The following is a 16,169-nucleotide window of genomic DNA, read 5'->3' on the forward strand; positions in this document are numbered from 1 at the left end:
CACCAGCCTCACTCTTGCGCTTCAGAAAGTTTTTGGCAACCATCACTTCCTCTGACTTAAGTTCAATATGGTAATGCAGTGCCAGTGCTGACAAATGAGGCTCAGACAAGAAGTGGTTTGAGGTTGGACTGCACGCCTGAATTCCGTTAAGCAAGTCCTGAGCAAGTCCAATGCTTCTCAAGTTCAGAGATCATTCTGTCCAGACAAGGAAACAACAATTTCCTTTTGAGCTCTTCTGACTCAGAAGTGCCACAGACTTCACTACCTGCCCCACAAGTTGACTCAACAACAAATCCATCCATTCTCTTTGTCTTCCGCCTCTGTCCAGAAGACAGCTCCAAGACTGCTATCCGGTTTGCCTCACATATAGCCTTTGTTCTTGCGTGAAGATCTGCAGCAGTGGCATCACTGCGTTTCTGCTTCAGTGTCAATCACTGCATCTTTGTATGTCTGTGCTTGGGCAATATCTATGGTCTCCTCCTGTAGGTATCTGTGTAAACCTGCTGTTACAGACAGGAGATCCTTGAAAACAATTAGCAAATACACTGAGGAGACTTTACTGAGTTTTGCCTTCAATCCCACTGCCATAGGTGTGTTGATAGTGGAGAGGCACTCAATGATGGCAGGGAAATTGTCAAGCACTGCAGTCACTGAACGAACCTGGCATGCCCAGCGTGTGTTTGACAACTGCACAAGTTCACTTCGCTCCAATCCTAATTTCTTCTGAGTGTCCACGAATTTATGATGGTTCACAAGTGAAACACTGAAGAAGGAATGGACACTTTCAAGCATGTTGATGTGGCTTCAGAAACAGCTCTGCATGTGTGACATAGGACGAGATTCAACTCATGTGCGTAGCAATGCACATATATTGCCTCAGGGTGCTGCTTTTGAAAATGGGCCCCGCTCATGACAGCTGCTCCATCATAGGTCTGTGCCACACATTTCAACTGCTCAATTCCCTTCTCTTGCAATTGATTCTCAATAGCAGCGGCTATTGATGCAGCATCAAACTGTGGCATTTCTGTCAGGGCTAGGAACCTCTCTTTAACTGCGCCTTCCACAGACATATACCTCACACAGAGTGCCAACTGTTCCGTCTTTCCATCTCTGGCCTCATCAGCCATAATGGCATACATCTGTGATTCCCTCATCTCACTAACAATAGTTGCAGTTACCTCTTGTGAACAACATTCAATCATCTCATTCTGACTGCTGCAAGAGAGGTATGTGGTGTTTGATGGGGGTGTATACCTCTGCAAGAATGGATCAAACTTTCCCAAAAGTGTTATGCACTCTTGGAAATTCCCTTTATTGTCGCTCTCTTCTGTTTCATCATGACCTCGAAATGATATTCCTTGCTTCCCCAAGAAGCAGGTCACTGCCACAATACGTTCCAGGTACTCCCTTCTTTCACTAATTTCAGTGGCACTCGCTACCTCTATCTGCTCTACAACATTGCCTTGTGACAGACTTGCTTTGTAGCAGTGACTGAGTGGTTTCATGTTTTTGAAACTTGCTCAATGCCTTTTGCTAGTTACTGACTCCATCATTCACTAATGCATCATATCTGAGGCTTTTGCCAAATACCCGACAAGCGAAGCAGAAAGCAGCATTTTTTCAAGAAGAATATTGTAACCATTTAAAGCTTTTGAACCAGTTTTCTTGAAAGGCTCTTTTTTGTGTGCCAAATTGAGTGAGTGGGTACTGGGACAGTTTTAACTGTTTAGGACCAGTAGTCTTATCCCCTAAATCAAAAGAAATATCTTGAGATCCTACTGCTTTGGCTTGGTGGCTGGTATGCTGCTCTCTCTGCGTCTCTTCATCTCTTTCGCTGGTCTGCTCTCTCTGCGTCTCTTCATCTCTTTCGCTGGTCTGCTCTCTCTCATCTCCCAGAGTCTCTCCCTGTTCTTCTCCTCCTTGTATAGTGAAATTAAGCAAATAGTAAATCATATAGTTAATTAGGAAAATGTAATGAAGATGTCCTGTTTAGAATGAAGTCCACTGATACATGTTAAGTGTACGTGTGCTTCTGGAAAGCATTTAATGTGGGGAGAACACATAACTTCGATGACATATATGTAAAATTATATTGTGAATGGAATGTTTTTCTTTGTCAGCTTAACAGTTGCTGTTTTGCGTGCCACTTTTCTCTGTTTTCTTGCCTGGTTCTTCCTGATCTTGCACTCTCTCCTCTCCTTCCCCTTTTTCATCTCTCCCGCTTTGGACACAAATAGATTGTATTCAACTAGATGAAAAATTACATAAATATGAAAAAATACTAATAAGAATACTAATAAATAAAGTCCTTTCTCTGCTCCTCTTTCTCTCTTTGTACTGTCAACCAAAAGGCAATAACCAAACAATGCGTTTTATATCTAATAAGAGATAAACTGATACATTGATCCTGAACTTACAACATCATTCTAGATAGACAGACCATTTGATCTTAACTGAACCTGGCTCTTTTTTTCTAAAAAACAATTGTATATCCATGATGAGGCTGTCTGTCTGTCTGTCTGTACACACACACACACACACACACACACACACACACACACACACACACACACACACACACAGAGTATAGGAGTTATAATGTTAATGGGCATCCAGTCAGTTAGCTAGTCAATAGCACCTTGGCTTTAATATTAACACATGCACATGACACAACAGCTAGCTTCTCTCATTCCAATTCAAACAGAGGACAGTGGTACTGACCACCTGTAACGTTTCCTAGCTAGAAAAAACGTCAGCTAACTCCTACCTGACAACATGAACAGTGACCTACGATTAAATGCAGCAAAAATGAGGACTGGTAATGCTGCTGCTGTATTTTTGTTGTTAAAATATTATGTTTCAACTAAGGTACTGTATGGTTTTGACACTTTTCTAGCTTGTTAAAAAAGGACATACAGCCCCAAAAATGGGCTAGAAACGCCTATGCCTCTGAGCAGGACACAGTATCAATAGTACAGTACACAGGTTATTCATGTGCAGGTGTCTGTAAACAGAGAGAAAACACTGCTGCTCTGCATCAGAAACAGACATCGCTTCATGTGACGCTTCAGACACCTCATTTCTCTTAAAACATATTTCCTTGTTTCCTCTCTGCTTGCATGGTTTCCTTGCATTTTTCCATGCGTCCCTGGTGGGAAGGACTAAGACACAAGAAAAAGACCAAGTGAGGGAAATGTGGATGCAATTTAAGAAACTAAGGATGCACTCCATGATTCTTGTGACTCCGTTATTTGTCCTGCATTGAGTTCTGCAATATAACCAGCCTGCTGCAGCTTGTTAATGTCATTATTGTAAATGTCGGCCAACGCAGGGGTTTTCTCAAGTTTGTGCTCAGATCTGCAGAGGAGGGGCATTACTGATTCAAGTGGGATATTCAGTTCAGGTGCACCCTTCTTTCTTAACAGGGTGCTTTCTTCTATTCGTATGTAGAGGTGGGAGAAATAATTGATTCTTAGGTGCATCGCAATGCAGAGGTGGACGATTCCGCATCGATTCACAAATGTCAATAATCATTTATTTAAATGTTTATTAATAAGGTGATGTTGACAGAACGAAAGAGGCGGAACTCAACTGCGAGGGCAGTGCAGCGCCCAGACAGTCTACAGCCCAGACATGCTAGAGTGACTTTTAATTCATCATCTAAATAATTACATTTGCAGGTGAATGTGAAGTATATTGTAAATACTGTTTAAACAATCACCCAGAGACGATCATTAATTAAGCAGTGTTAGCAGTGACATTAACAGCTGAGACTGGCTGACCAACACAGGCTGCAGCATTAACCAAATTAAAAGACCTCTGTGGCGGAGAAAAAAACTACTCAGTCTGTTTCATCTCATTCCTCCGCTCCTGGCATATCGCAAATAACAACACAGCCGCCTCCGCTCGTGTTACTCTTACACATGCAGGAGACTATACGGTGCATTTAAATTAATTGTTTCATTAATGCAATTAACTTTTCAACATAAAAACTCTGCAGACCATTTAATTTTCTACGGCACATGAATAGCGTACCGTTTCCGGTAACATATTGCAGTATGCAAACACTGGACCATACACCGGAATGTGTACATCACATAAATATCCCACAACGGGTAAGTGTGAGCAACCCCAGATGGATACAATACGTCTGACACTTCCATGTTCAAAATTCATCTGTTTATTTAATTAGGGATTATTACATATACAGTATACTATGTTAAAAAAAATCATGTATTGAAATTTTAAGAATTGATGCATCGATAATTGTTATCAAATTGTTGAGAGTCCCACCCTTAAGATCCACAAATGTCTTTTTGATCTACAAATATAAACTGGGTTCAGAAATACCTGTTTAAAAGTTAAAAATGTCATAAAGATATTCAGACATGCTTTTTACTTTCTTGTAAATTAATTAAATGTATTCAGATATTTTTTCATATGGGAAATTGGTCCATATATTTGCAGATCTGTTTTAAAATATCTATAGACTAATCTACGCCCATACAGTGCGTCTCTCAAAGCGGCAGGCTTTCATTCTTCATCTTGCCACTGCTGAGGTTGTGGATCATGGCGATCATAGTTGCATGTTTGTTGAGCTTCGTCTCCAGCTGATTCTTCTGCAGCTCCAAAGATGACACCTGCAAAATAGGAAACATCAACAAAGGTTCAGTGAGGCTTCAATTTTTCAGTACATTGGCAGAAATGGTCTTCCATACAGTCTTGTTTGTTTTTTACTTTTAAACCATTTATTTTTACAGTGTATATTATTTATATTATTTTTACGTTAGCGTAGATTTAACAAAGCTCTTATTTTCTTGCTTTATATGTGTTTAAATGTGTTCTTTTTGTGTTCACAATGTGTTTTACTGCTACTGTGTATTATTTTCTTTATTCTGTTTAACTGATTGATAGCTTGGTTTTGATGGTTGTTTTTGCCACGCTGCCAGCTAAACTTTCCTCAGAGTATAGCCTACAGATTGAACTTCGCCTGCTTCAAAGCAAACTAAAGGATCACTAGAAGTAAGGACCAACCATGTTTGGCAGGATTTATCTATAACTTTGGAGTGTTTTCTACCTGAATACTGGTCTGTTAATTCAGGCAGCATTTCTTTGATCATTTGATGGCTTCAAATAACAGATTTAAAATGCCTAAAAATATGAGTCTCAATTTTGTTTTAGAATTTGTTAGAAAAAGAACAAAATCAAAACCTATACAGAAAAAAAAAACAAAAAAACAGTAACACACTAATAACTGCAAGTGTGACCAGACTTCAGGACTTTTGATGCATCATTTCATGTTTCTAATGCAGCTTCATCACCTTGATGCTGAGATCCTTCCTGGCCTGCTCCGTCTTGTTCAGCTCCTCCCTCAAAACATCCACCATCTCCTCCAGATCTCTCTTCTCTTGATCCTTCTCCTTAACCTTCTCCTCCTCTGCCTGCAGTTCACCACGCAGACCTGACGGGAATGAGGCAAAGCATTTCGTGATGCAGACTAGGGTGAATGAAGGGAATTCATGTCCTAGGATGCCTTCAAAAAATTCGCTCCCATTTCCCAGAAAAAAAATGCCAGCGGAATTTAGCGTGTGTACTTGTGTACTAAAACAAAGACACCATCTCCACAATGCAACCTCACTATCAAAGTCTGACCTTAAAACTTTGTGATTACAGTAATATAAGTGGATCAACAGAGCCAGGCTTTGATTGGTGAAGGCGCTCATGCACAGAAATCTCAAAAAAATCAAAGTTTTCAAACATGTAAAGCTTTGCCTCTTTCATGTTTCTCTATATTTCGTGCACATTAAAGATCATGATCTCTGTTAATATGCAACTTGTGATGTAGTCAAAGTTTTCCACTGCTGGAAAGATGGTCTTTTCATAAAACTGGGTTGTCTATTAAAAACCGCTCTGCAGATGCAGGTTTTACAAGCTGACTGATGATGACGTCAGACCAACCTGTGATCTCGCTGCTCTTCTGCTGTAGATCTGAACGGAGGGATCTGATCTCCTCATCTCTCTCCTCCAACACTGACGCCATCCTGACAAACACAGACAGAATTTATAAAGTGCGCTGATGACTGAAGGGTCAGAGGTTTACTTCTTGCAGTATTCATGTACAAAGAAAGATGCAGAGATGAGATGCAGATGTGTGTGGATTACTTTTCATGCTGCAGCTGCAGTGCTTCGTGGTTCTTCCTCAGAGTGTCGTTCTGTTTGGTGAGTGAGATGTGAGCTGTCTGCAGCTCCTTGAGCAGTCGCTCACTCTCATTGAATCTAAACAGGAGATCAACCTTTTACACACTTTAAAAAAAAAACTTGCACACACATGATGCTAAAGCCTCAGGGAACCTTCAGTCCTCCAGTTTGTTTCCTACGGCTTGAAACTCAGTGGAAAGTTTGACTGTTGGATGTTACATTTAGAGATCTCATAACTATGGTCAACATGTGATTATAGCATCTTTATTATTCTGAAGGCTGTGCCACGGTTCAACAGAGCCAGGCTCTCTCTGTCTGAGCAGGCTCGAAAAACACTAAAGCCTCAGTCAGAGATAACAGGCACCAGGAAAGTGGTTAAGTCAGGCTTTCTGCTTCAGGCTCTGTGCACGTTCCCACAAAATTAGTCAAATGATCCGTTCAGTGCATCATTTCCATTAAGTTGCGAGAGGAGTGCTTGCATTAATATTACTAATCATGTCAACTCATGGGGGATTATATTTATTTTATCACTATTTATATCTAACGTGACAGCTGCTCATTCTACAGCTCAGAAACTTTAAACTTGATGCAGCAAATTTAAACTTCATACTAAACTTTAAACTAAATACCAATAGACTAATCAAGTTTGTCATCTGTGTTCTATCAGCAATAATATACCAGCGGTGTGAAGCGGAGTTCAGCAAATCAGGACCAAACATAAAACCTGGTCCCGACCAGGTTAGGTCTGCTGCATAAGTAACCACGGCGATCTAGCCAGGTTAAAAGAGAGCCACCTTTGTAAGGCAGAAAACTCTAGCTTTAGGCTCAACATACCTCCCTAAGACACTAATCTGTTTTTCACTAATATGTTTTTATAAATTAAATAAAAACACTGAAAGGGAAATCCAATGCAGTCTATTTGTTTCTTTTAAACACCCCAAAACAGAAAGTGAACCAGGTGAAGAGGCTTTGGTGACTAAGGAGTCAAAACAAATTTGATCCCAGTCTTTGTAACTTCCTCTAAAAATTATGAGCTGTTGGTGCTGTTTGGCTCTGATGTTCCTAACACTTGAGAACACGCAAAGAGCTGAATTTAATGCATTTTTTAGACTGTCCAAGACCAGCGGATACACTAAATTTAAACAGATCTGTTGTATCTATGCTGCCTCTGACCTGTGTAGCAGGGCATTGTAGGCTCCTTTGAGGGCCTGGTGTTCCTCCGAGTCCTTCTGAAGCCTGGCATTGTGCTGCAGCAGCTCCGCCATGTCAGTCTTTGAGCGCTCCACCTCTAGCACCTGGCCGCTCAGCTCGCCCTGCAGATCTTCGCGACGACGCTCAGCCTCCTTTAGCAGGGAGCCTAGCTTACGGGCCTGCAGACAAAGATGCACAGAGAATAATTCATGTCAACCATGAGAACATTTAGGCTGTTTATATGTCATATTAAAAAATAATGATAATTTGAGCACTGTGATGGCTGACACATTTACTGCATAGTGAATTCTTTACTCTGACAAAAATCGAAATAACATTGTGTTAAAACCAAAACTCTGAAACTGGTGCCAAACATTATTGATTTATCTGACGATTATTTGAATCTTTTTGTCAATAAAATCAGAAAAGAGTGACAAAAGAGTTCAAAGTTTGTTTTGCCCATCAAGAGCCAGAAAAGATTGCAGTTACATAAAACAGAAAAAAGTAGGACATTTTCACATTTAAGAGGCTGGTAACAAAAAATCTTTGGCATTTCTGCATGACAAGCACCTTAAATCATTAATCAATTATAAAAATAGTAATCTGATTCACAGGATGTAGACTGTGGCTATGAGCCTGCTATTGGGTAGCTTATTTAGAATGGCATCCCCCCTTCCTTCCACTATCTGCATATTAACATTTTCAAATCCCCTCTGCTACAGGAAACAACAGCATCTTTGGAGCTAACAATGTACATGCTGAAAAATTGCACATTTTGACAAAGATTTGTTGTTTGTTGTTCTGTGAACTGTTGTAAAGATCCACACTGAATAAACAACTTGTGAACAACTCTGGACTCCGTCTGGCAGAACTCTCATGCCCACTGTTTTCCCATTTTGTGACAACGCCAGTTGGAGTTGATTTGCTCTGGTAGCGGCATGCGCCAGTGACACTGACTTTTACAAATGTACCAATCTGTTCCACTTCATTTGAGCTTCTGTGATTTCGCCGTAACAATGCTCTGCTAGAGCCACATACAGCCAGCAAATAGTCTAGGGTTTTAACTGGTTCAATGTGTTCCTCCAGAGCTAAAGAACAGTCAGGCTTCACCTCTACAGCAACTATTATCAAATTACGTTTGTCATTGTATCACTAAGAGTTGAATCACACATTGACATACAACTTGTAATGTTTTTCAGGGCGTTTTCTTTTGCAGGGCCGTTTTAATGACAGTGCTTGCCTCCCCAAATGTAAATGTTCCACCAAAAGAAGTTCACCCACGACACTACTTTGCAAGAGCGCCGTCGCTGCATCCTTGTCTTGGCTCCACCAACGATGATTGTGATTGGTGAAAAGAAACACTAACAATCTAGAGCATTTTTTTGCTTTACAAAGATAATTGGTGATTCCAGACCTTTCTCTAGGACAGACATAGCTGTGGAGATAGATCTGACTGTGCAAAATGAGCAAAAATGTTGCCAATTCATTTTCTGTCAGTTGTTTCAGCTCAGGACAAAAAATGCTGCACATTTACCTGAGGAACTTGAGGACAATAATAGTTTGTCAGACTAAAGTCTGATGTTTGTCTGTTACCAGCAATAACATCTATTCCTGTCTATCTCTGTAGCTCTGTGTGTGTGCGTGTGTGTGTGTGTGTGTGTGTGTGTGTGTATGTGTGCGTGCATGTGTTACCTCGGCCTCAGCTTGAGCTTGCTTGAAGCGATACTGAGCGATAAGACGTTCGGCCTCAAAAAGAGCCACAGCCTTTGCCTTCAACAAGTCCTGCAGACGACTCTCCTCAGACTGACGAGGAAACACAAAGATATTACTATTCAAACTCATCAGATTTTTAATTGTGTGTAATCCAGTTATATGCTTTAACAGACGACCCTCCAGCAGGAGAGGTAATACTTTACTCTAAAGACCTTAAAGCATCTACTGCAGTCTAATGTCTCTACCTTACAACACATCTTACCTTTGTGAATCCCATATTGTTTAGTTTTTCTAGACACTTTGTCAAAAAGGTGTTTGAGGCAATAGTTTTGTGCTGCTATTGTGTAAGATTAATTTATCTTTTAAGTCATTTTGTATTTGTATAAAATTTCATTGCTCCGTGTGTGGAAAAAAAGAGGATGGAAAAAGAAAAACTACACATAGTACAATGCAAAAATACACTCAGTTGCAAAAACTCAAAATTGAATGCAATCATATACAACAGCAGCATAAACATCAGCCCCAAATGTTGACACAGACTGAGGAAACTGGAACTGAGGAAAGGCTTTCCAAAGGCAGGACTTATGGCAAGTGTTCAGAACCAAAGCAGGATCACGACTCCCACTTTTTTTTTTTAAACAACTGCATTTTTAAAGTAAAATATTAAGCATACATCCAGCAGTACTTGTCAAAATATAATCTCCTCTCTTCTGACAAACATACTCACCGCAAACACAGAGAGCTTCTGTTCGTAAACATCGATGATCTCGGACACATGTGAGTGATTAACCTGTTCCCGCAGCTACAAACAACAAAGAGAACATCAGTGATAAATGCTTTTCACACTGGAAGCAATAAGTTCATTGTAATAGTTTCAACATGCTATTTGTCACAATGACAAACTACTATACTTTGTACATTTATGACATATTGTCACTGGCTGTACTCAATCAACGTGTGTCTTATTCTCTCAAACAATTTTATATGAATACTTGTTAGAGCCCAGAGGAGCTAAAATGATCCAGTTATCTATTAGACATAATCTTAGTAAGAAAAAAGTATCTCAAAATGATCTTGCCAAACCCCAGAAGGTCAAAACCCCAGGATTGGAACAACATCGCTAGACTACACTTTAAGTTGTTTTATTTCATGATGTTGACACATCCGACTGACATTTTGTTCCTCTTATTTATTTGTTCAAATGGCCACATTTACTGGCAACATTTGTGTCATTTAAGAAATTCAATTTTGCCTTCCTCAGGCAAGGTTAGCTTAGGTTTCCTAACTGAAGCAGCCCTAAATATATTTGATCAACATAAATCTACAAAAGTCAAGAAAAACATATTTTGTTCCTCTACACATTTTAAATTAAAAGTTGAGAGGAGAATGCACACATACATTTCTGACCTCAAAGCATGACTTTTAGCCTCCATATCATCAGACTCTTTAAATGGAAATAAAGGCATAGATACATTTTATACACTGCACTAGACATTTAAATGATGCTTTCATACAAAATGGGCTAATGTGCTAATAAATGCAACAAATTAAAGAAGCTAAAATACCAGATAGAGGTGAACAAGTGTAAGATTACCTCTAAGGTGTTCTGTATCGTCTCTGCCAGATTGTGGACGCTCTTGCTAGAGCCAGTGGCAGAGTCCATTACACTGGAAGGTGGGAACTCCTGCACTGCAACATGTCTGACAGACAGCTCAGCCTCCTTCTGGCGATAGGCGTTGTTGGCGGCCATACTTTCACCCAGACTTTGGAAATATGGTTTGATTAAATAAGAGTGGAAACATTTCACAACGTACAATATATTCACATAATCAATTTTACCACCAAAATACATTAAGATTTTTGTATTAATTGTTATTAAATATGCAAAACACTAAAGCAGTCTATTATTGGCCAAGTTACCAATATACTGTGCCAATTTCTTTAGTAAACAGTAAAACCAGCTATAATATTGTAGTCTGCTACAAGTGAGTATTTTGAGAAAATAAGACGATAAAGTCTTTATGGCTTGTGACACCATCAGTAATCAGTGTCTACTTGACACTCATAAGTTATGCACAGTTCAAAAATGATCTTTCCTTCTGATTGTTTCATTTAAAGGAATTTTAGAGACATTAAGAGGTGAAATTATCCTGTGTAACAAGGGAAAAAAGTAAAAATTTCAGAAAAGGCAAAAATTAAGGATGTCAATGGTTAATTGATTATTGGTGGGTTGCCATTAATAATTTAACCAACTAAAAATATATCAACTGATAATGTCTGGTGCAATAGTCATAAAACATGCAGATTTCCTGTAGTATGCACGTGCGCCACTAGGTGGAGCCTCTCACTTTATAATGAGACTGAGGCTGTGATTGAATAGTCAAAAGAAACCTCCTTTTCCAAGCACTTTTCCTTAACCTTACCTAACCAACCTCTTTTTAATGATTGTAACACTGAAAAGACCTACCCTGCTCTACTAACAATCTTTATTTTTTTAACCTGTTTTCACAACTGAGTCAGTTTACGTCCTGGATACATCCTTCAAACACGTACTGCAGACCCTTCTGACTGCTTCCCTCTGAAATTGCTGTGTTGTTTTCCCGAAAAAAGTTAGAATATTTTTCAGGGAGTGCAGTCAGTGACAGTGTGTGCTCAGTGCTAGCTCCAACAGCATGATGGACGATCAGCAGCTAACAACAAAGGGGCAGGGCTTAACAAAGGGTCAAATGGATTTTTCTGGTTGGAAACCTCTGACCTTACAGCGTCTGTCAGGGTAATCAATACACACAGTGCCTCTCTTACATCTTCTATGCTTAACATCACCAGACATAGATGGGGCCTTCTGTCTGTACTATCAAGACTTCCTTCACCGTTGCATGTTTGTTGTTGTCAGAAACTTTTGACTGTGTCCTCTAGTGCCATCCAGTGTATGTATCTATGCCAACTTAAAGCAACACAACAGAGGATTGCGCTTTTTACCTCACGGGCTCCCCCTACAGACGAAAAACGGTATTGTCTGTTACAACTGTCGCAAAAATCTTTTTGCGTGTGCATTTGTTGACAAGCCAACGATACCGGTGAACTTCCTGAAGCTGGCCGTGTAATGCGCGATCATCACGTCTTCAGAACAGGTAAAGTAGCCTTTTAGCACTTTGTACATACATGATTAGGCTGATTGCTTCATTTATTTATTCATTTTCGAAACTCAGAAATGAGTTGCTCTCTGCATGTCAGGGCTGTCCTCCTCACACACACACACATACACACACACACACACACACACACACACACACACACACACACACACACTCAACAGAGTGAAGTCAGACAACAGCAGAGAGGCCGCAGTGCAGATGACGGGAATATAACTTCAAGATTACTCTAGTTAACGACAACTACGCTTGTTACTGTGAGTAAGTGCGATAAAACCTCTGCCAACCAAGCCAATACTTTATCAATACATGTGATCAGCATGTAGAAAGCCATATTTCAATCTGCTCTGTCCGCAGTCTCTCATTCACCGCTTTTATGATTTACGATCGTGGTCAACACAAGCACATCGCGCTTGCGGTGCTAACAGCAAAGTGTTAAAGACAAACTGAAATGAAAGCTGTCTGTGTGTAGGCTAACACTTTATCTTAAAATGTACCTGAGGCAGCGACCTGCAGACAGTGAGTCTCCTAAGTAGAAGGTAACAGCAGTAGCAGCGCCAGATCACCATCGCTCGGGCATCCCTCCTCCTCTTTCAGCTCTCCCCAGTGTGTGAGAGCCGGGCCCATATTAATCCTTGTTCGAGCTCTTGTTTTATCGCTCTCCCGTTTTCTTTTCTTTGTCACATTCACCTTCTTCCTTTTCTTTGTCGGTTCAGCCACGACAACCACGTCTAACTTCGTTCACCTCGGTTCCGCTACGCTACTCTAAAGAGAGGAGGGGGATATGACGTATGCCGTAAAGCAGCCAAATTTTGTAGTCTTTTTTGTGTCCGGGTTCCTACCCGAACCCCGAAACTGCATAGTGCTAGTGCAAGCGAAACAGACGCTCTCAAGCAATGATGGAGGTTTCATCCAACCTATTGTGAGTTGATGTACCATCACAAGGATCCTGGATATATATTTTGAGGGCTCAAAAACTCCATTGTGTTGCTTTAAAGGATGCATGTGGGTAATGACGGCACAACATTTGAAATGAATGTATCTATTTGCGCATATAAAGGAAGTATAAATGAGCCTTTAGTCATGTTGTGCCAACAGATACATTTGTTTTTAGAGACTGGTTGGTGATAAGTGATTTGATTTATACAGAAATATCATCATGTTGTTTCCAGCGAGTGACTCACACTAGAGAGGGGAAGTCTGGGAGGGGTGAGGCTTCAAACAACAGACAGAGTCCAGTCTGCACACGCTTTCTGTGGTGGGACGTCAGGGCCAGAGAGAGGGGCATCACTGTCCTCTGGTCCTGAAAGGAAAAGACAGAAAGAAAATAAAACCCAGTTCAGGCCAAAGATTTCCAACAGGAGGACGAGTTAAAACTTGCAACTACTTGCAATGCACCAGTCTGCAACATTCTGAAAACCTGCAAGTTTACGCCACTGCAACTGGATGAGATGGTGTATTGTCTCCATAGCAACAACTCTCTGTACTTCCTCATGATTATTTTGTGGCTGAATATAATTTGTAGCTTCTTAAAGTATGAATGAGGATAGTGATAGTGAGACACTGGTTACAGTTGCACTTCAAGTAGTGATGAAATGGCATAAACATAAACAAAATTACCTGAGCTGCAGAGGGACTGCAGCCTATTCATAACAAATATGCAAAAATAATTTCAATAACAAGCGCAGTTAATCAGTCAACAGGCGTGAGGATGTATATGAAATAGGCTCAGGCTGCTGTCAGAGAATGCCATATCAAGCGAACACGCCATCTGCTGACAGTTTGCAACTGACTTGGCCAGCGGACGACAAGTCGATCGGCTTTTGAAACAGGTGACTTGCCTTCCATTCTAAAACCAGCCATCGGCAACTTGACAAGATGAATCACAGTTGACACCATCAGCCAGCTGGAGTTGAGCTGAGACCGGCCAGTTTAAATAACTCTTCACAGAGAAAACCACAGAACAGAAAAGAAAGCAAAAGATAAAGCACAGTTGGTGACGGAGGTGATATGTGTGAGCATGTGTGTGTGTGTACCTGTAACATCCTGTAGAAACTGGTTTCCATGTCCTTCACCTGTTGTCTCAGCTTGCTCATCAACTCGAGAGTCGTCAGCAAAGCTTCTGCACACACCTGACTGAAAAACAAAACACAAAATTATTACTGTTTGTACTAAGGCTGCAACCACTGGAGAAGTATCAACATCTTTCACAGGCACCTGGTCAGAACTACAGCACCCACTCACCTGAGATCGTTGTCAGAGCTTGGGAGGTGGCAGGTGAGAGGGCTGTTACTATGACAACAGGATAGGAGGGATTCAACCTGCGAGAGGCAGAGCTGAGCGCTCACATGATGGGACACCAAGGATCTGGTGGAGTCCTCAGCACACAGGAGTGGAGGAGTTAAGGCTTAAAAAATAAACATAAACAGACAAAATATAGCCACAAGTAGCGACCCTGGGGTTCAAGCCAGCATGGACTGTTAGAAGTTTGAAGCTGTGAAGGATCAGGATCTTTGACAGTTTAAAACTCCTGCATTAAAGATTGGTCAAAGTTTGGGGAAGTTTGCACAAACTTTGATTTATGGACAAATTTTGCCCCAGGCCCATACACTTGTTGGAAATGGTGGCGCCCCCTATTGATGGATTTTAAAATAATTTTACACGTGGTTAAACATTATTATTTGACATATCCTGTGAGTTTTGTTACGACTGAATAAACCAACAAAATGCATTTTTCAAAAAGTTAGAAACAGCGGTGAATCTAGTCGGATGGACTTTAACAGTTTTGAAGCTTTTTGTAGAGCACATTGAGCTGGACTTGTGTGTCGAATTTCAAGTCAATCTGACTTAGTGTCGGGCGTTATGACCCTTAATTACAGTGCCCTCATAGTCGATTGAGGTCATATTTCTTGGGCAGCATTACACAAAACTTCCAATAATTGGTGAAAATGTTGTTTCTGTGATGTAGATGATGCAGGACAACCACCACTCCACCCAGCTTAGTGTTGGCAAGGTGCTGTGCCGATGTCTGCTCTGATGAAGGACCAATAGACCGAAAATCTTTTCTACGCTTCTTCTTCTACTGAAGAAAAAGAATAAATCTGCACAAAGACAAAAGGGTTTCAGTCACAGGGGAAGGATATTAAGCAGCAGGCTGGTGACATGTGTGATGCGGTGGCAGTGTTTTCTGAGGTGAACGTCTCCCTGTGCAGGATCGAGGCCCCTCAGCAGCCCTAACAGGACGGGAAGCAACATTTCTACGAAGCTCAGCACACATTCAGACACACTCTCTGCTCCCAATGCCTCCTGGACAGAGAGAGAGGAAGCCACATGAAGGGGAAGAGAAGAGGAGAAAGTAAAAAAGTTAGCAGAAACAAATTAGACCCACAGCTAAATCAAACACTGCACTTAAACTTCAGGTCTGAGGTCAGGACTCAAAACACCATGTGAGCTGTGTATGTTTCTCAGCTCTACATGCACTGACCATGAGCCTCTTCACACTTTTCACACACCATACGTCCATCTTCTCACACAGCTAAAAATATATTTATGACTCATAATGTTGTGGTGTGTAGAGAGGACACAGACAGTGCACAGACAGACAGACAGACAGACATCAGCAGTGAAACACTGCGGTCAAGCCAGCCGTCGTTTGGATTTTGATACTTGTCTATCCGTGCTGTTATGGTACCGGTGCTTGGAGCTGCCAAGCATCAATCATTACATTACATACATCAATAATTTATTAAACACTGTATACTAAATGAAGTATTTTTGAATATGTGACATCACCGAAATGTTTCTGTCAAGTCAAGTCAAGTCAAACTTTATTTATAAAGCACATTTAAAAACAACCTCAGTTGACCAAAGTGCTGTACAGTTATTGAAATATAAAATAATCATACACAAATATCA

The 16,169-nt window shown here is 40.7% G+C and overlaps 2 protein-coding genes across 2 annotated transcripts in view; both read right to left on the reverse strand.

Annotated features, from left to right (window-relative positions):
• LOC126397919 (gamma-crystallin N-B) overlaps positions 1-16,169 on the reverse strand; it is a 216,856-nt gene that overhangs the window by 190,124 nt on the left and 10,563 nt on the right. The window lies entirely within an intron of this gene.
• cip2a (cellular inhibitor of PP2A) overlaps positions 4,166-16,169 on the reverse strand; it is a 27,831-nt gene continuing 15,827 nt past the window's right edge. The window contains exons 11-22 of the mRNA XM_050056981.1: positions 15,398-15,560; positions 14,499-14,646; positions 14,291-14,390; positions 13,439-13,557; positions 10,697-10,865; positions 9,830-9,904; positions 9,082-9,192; positions 7,372-7,568; positions 6,163-6,276; positions 5,959-6,041; positions 5,322-5,461; positions 4,166-4,640 (exon numbers count right to left, since the gene is read on the reverse strand). Of these exons, the coding sequence (XP_049912938.1) occupies positions 4,518-4,640; positions 5,322-5,461; positions 5,959-6,041; positions 6,163-6,276; positions 7,372-7,568; positions 9,082-9,192; positions 9,830-9,904; positions 10,697-10,865; positions 13,439-13,557; positions 14,291-14,390; positions 14,499-14,646; positions 15,398-15,560 (1,542 nt within the window). The 3' untranslated portion in view covers positions 4,166-4,517. The remainder of the gene's footprint in view (positions 4,641-5,321; positions 5,462-5,958; positions 6,042-6,162; positions 6,277-7,371; positions 7,569-9,081; positions 9,193-9,829; positions 9,905-10,696; positions 10,866-13,438; positions 13,558-14,290; positions 14,391-14,498; positions 14,647-15,397; positions 15,561-16,169) is intronic.

This window comes from Epinephelus moara, chromosome 11, assembly GCF_006386435.1.
Source record: "Epinephelus moara isolate mb chromosome 11, YSFRI_EMoa_1.0, whole genome shotgun sequence".
Taxonomy (NCBI): Eukaryota; Metazoa; Chordata; class Actinopteri; order Perciformes; family Serranidae; genus Epinephelus; species Epinephelus moara.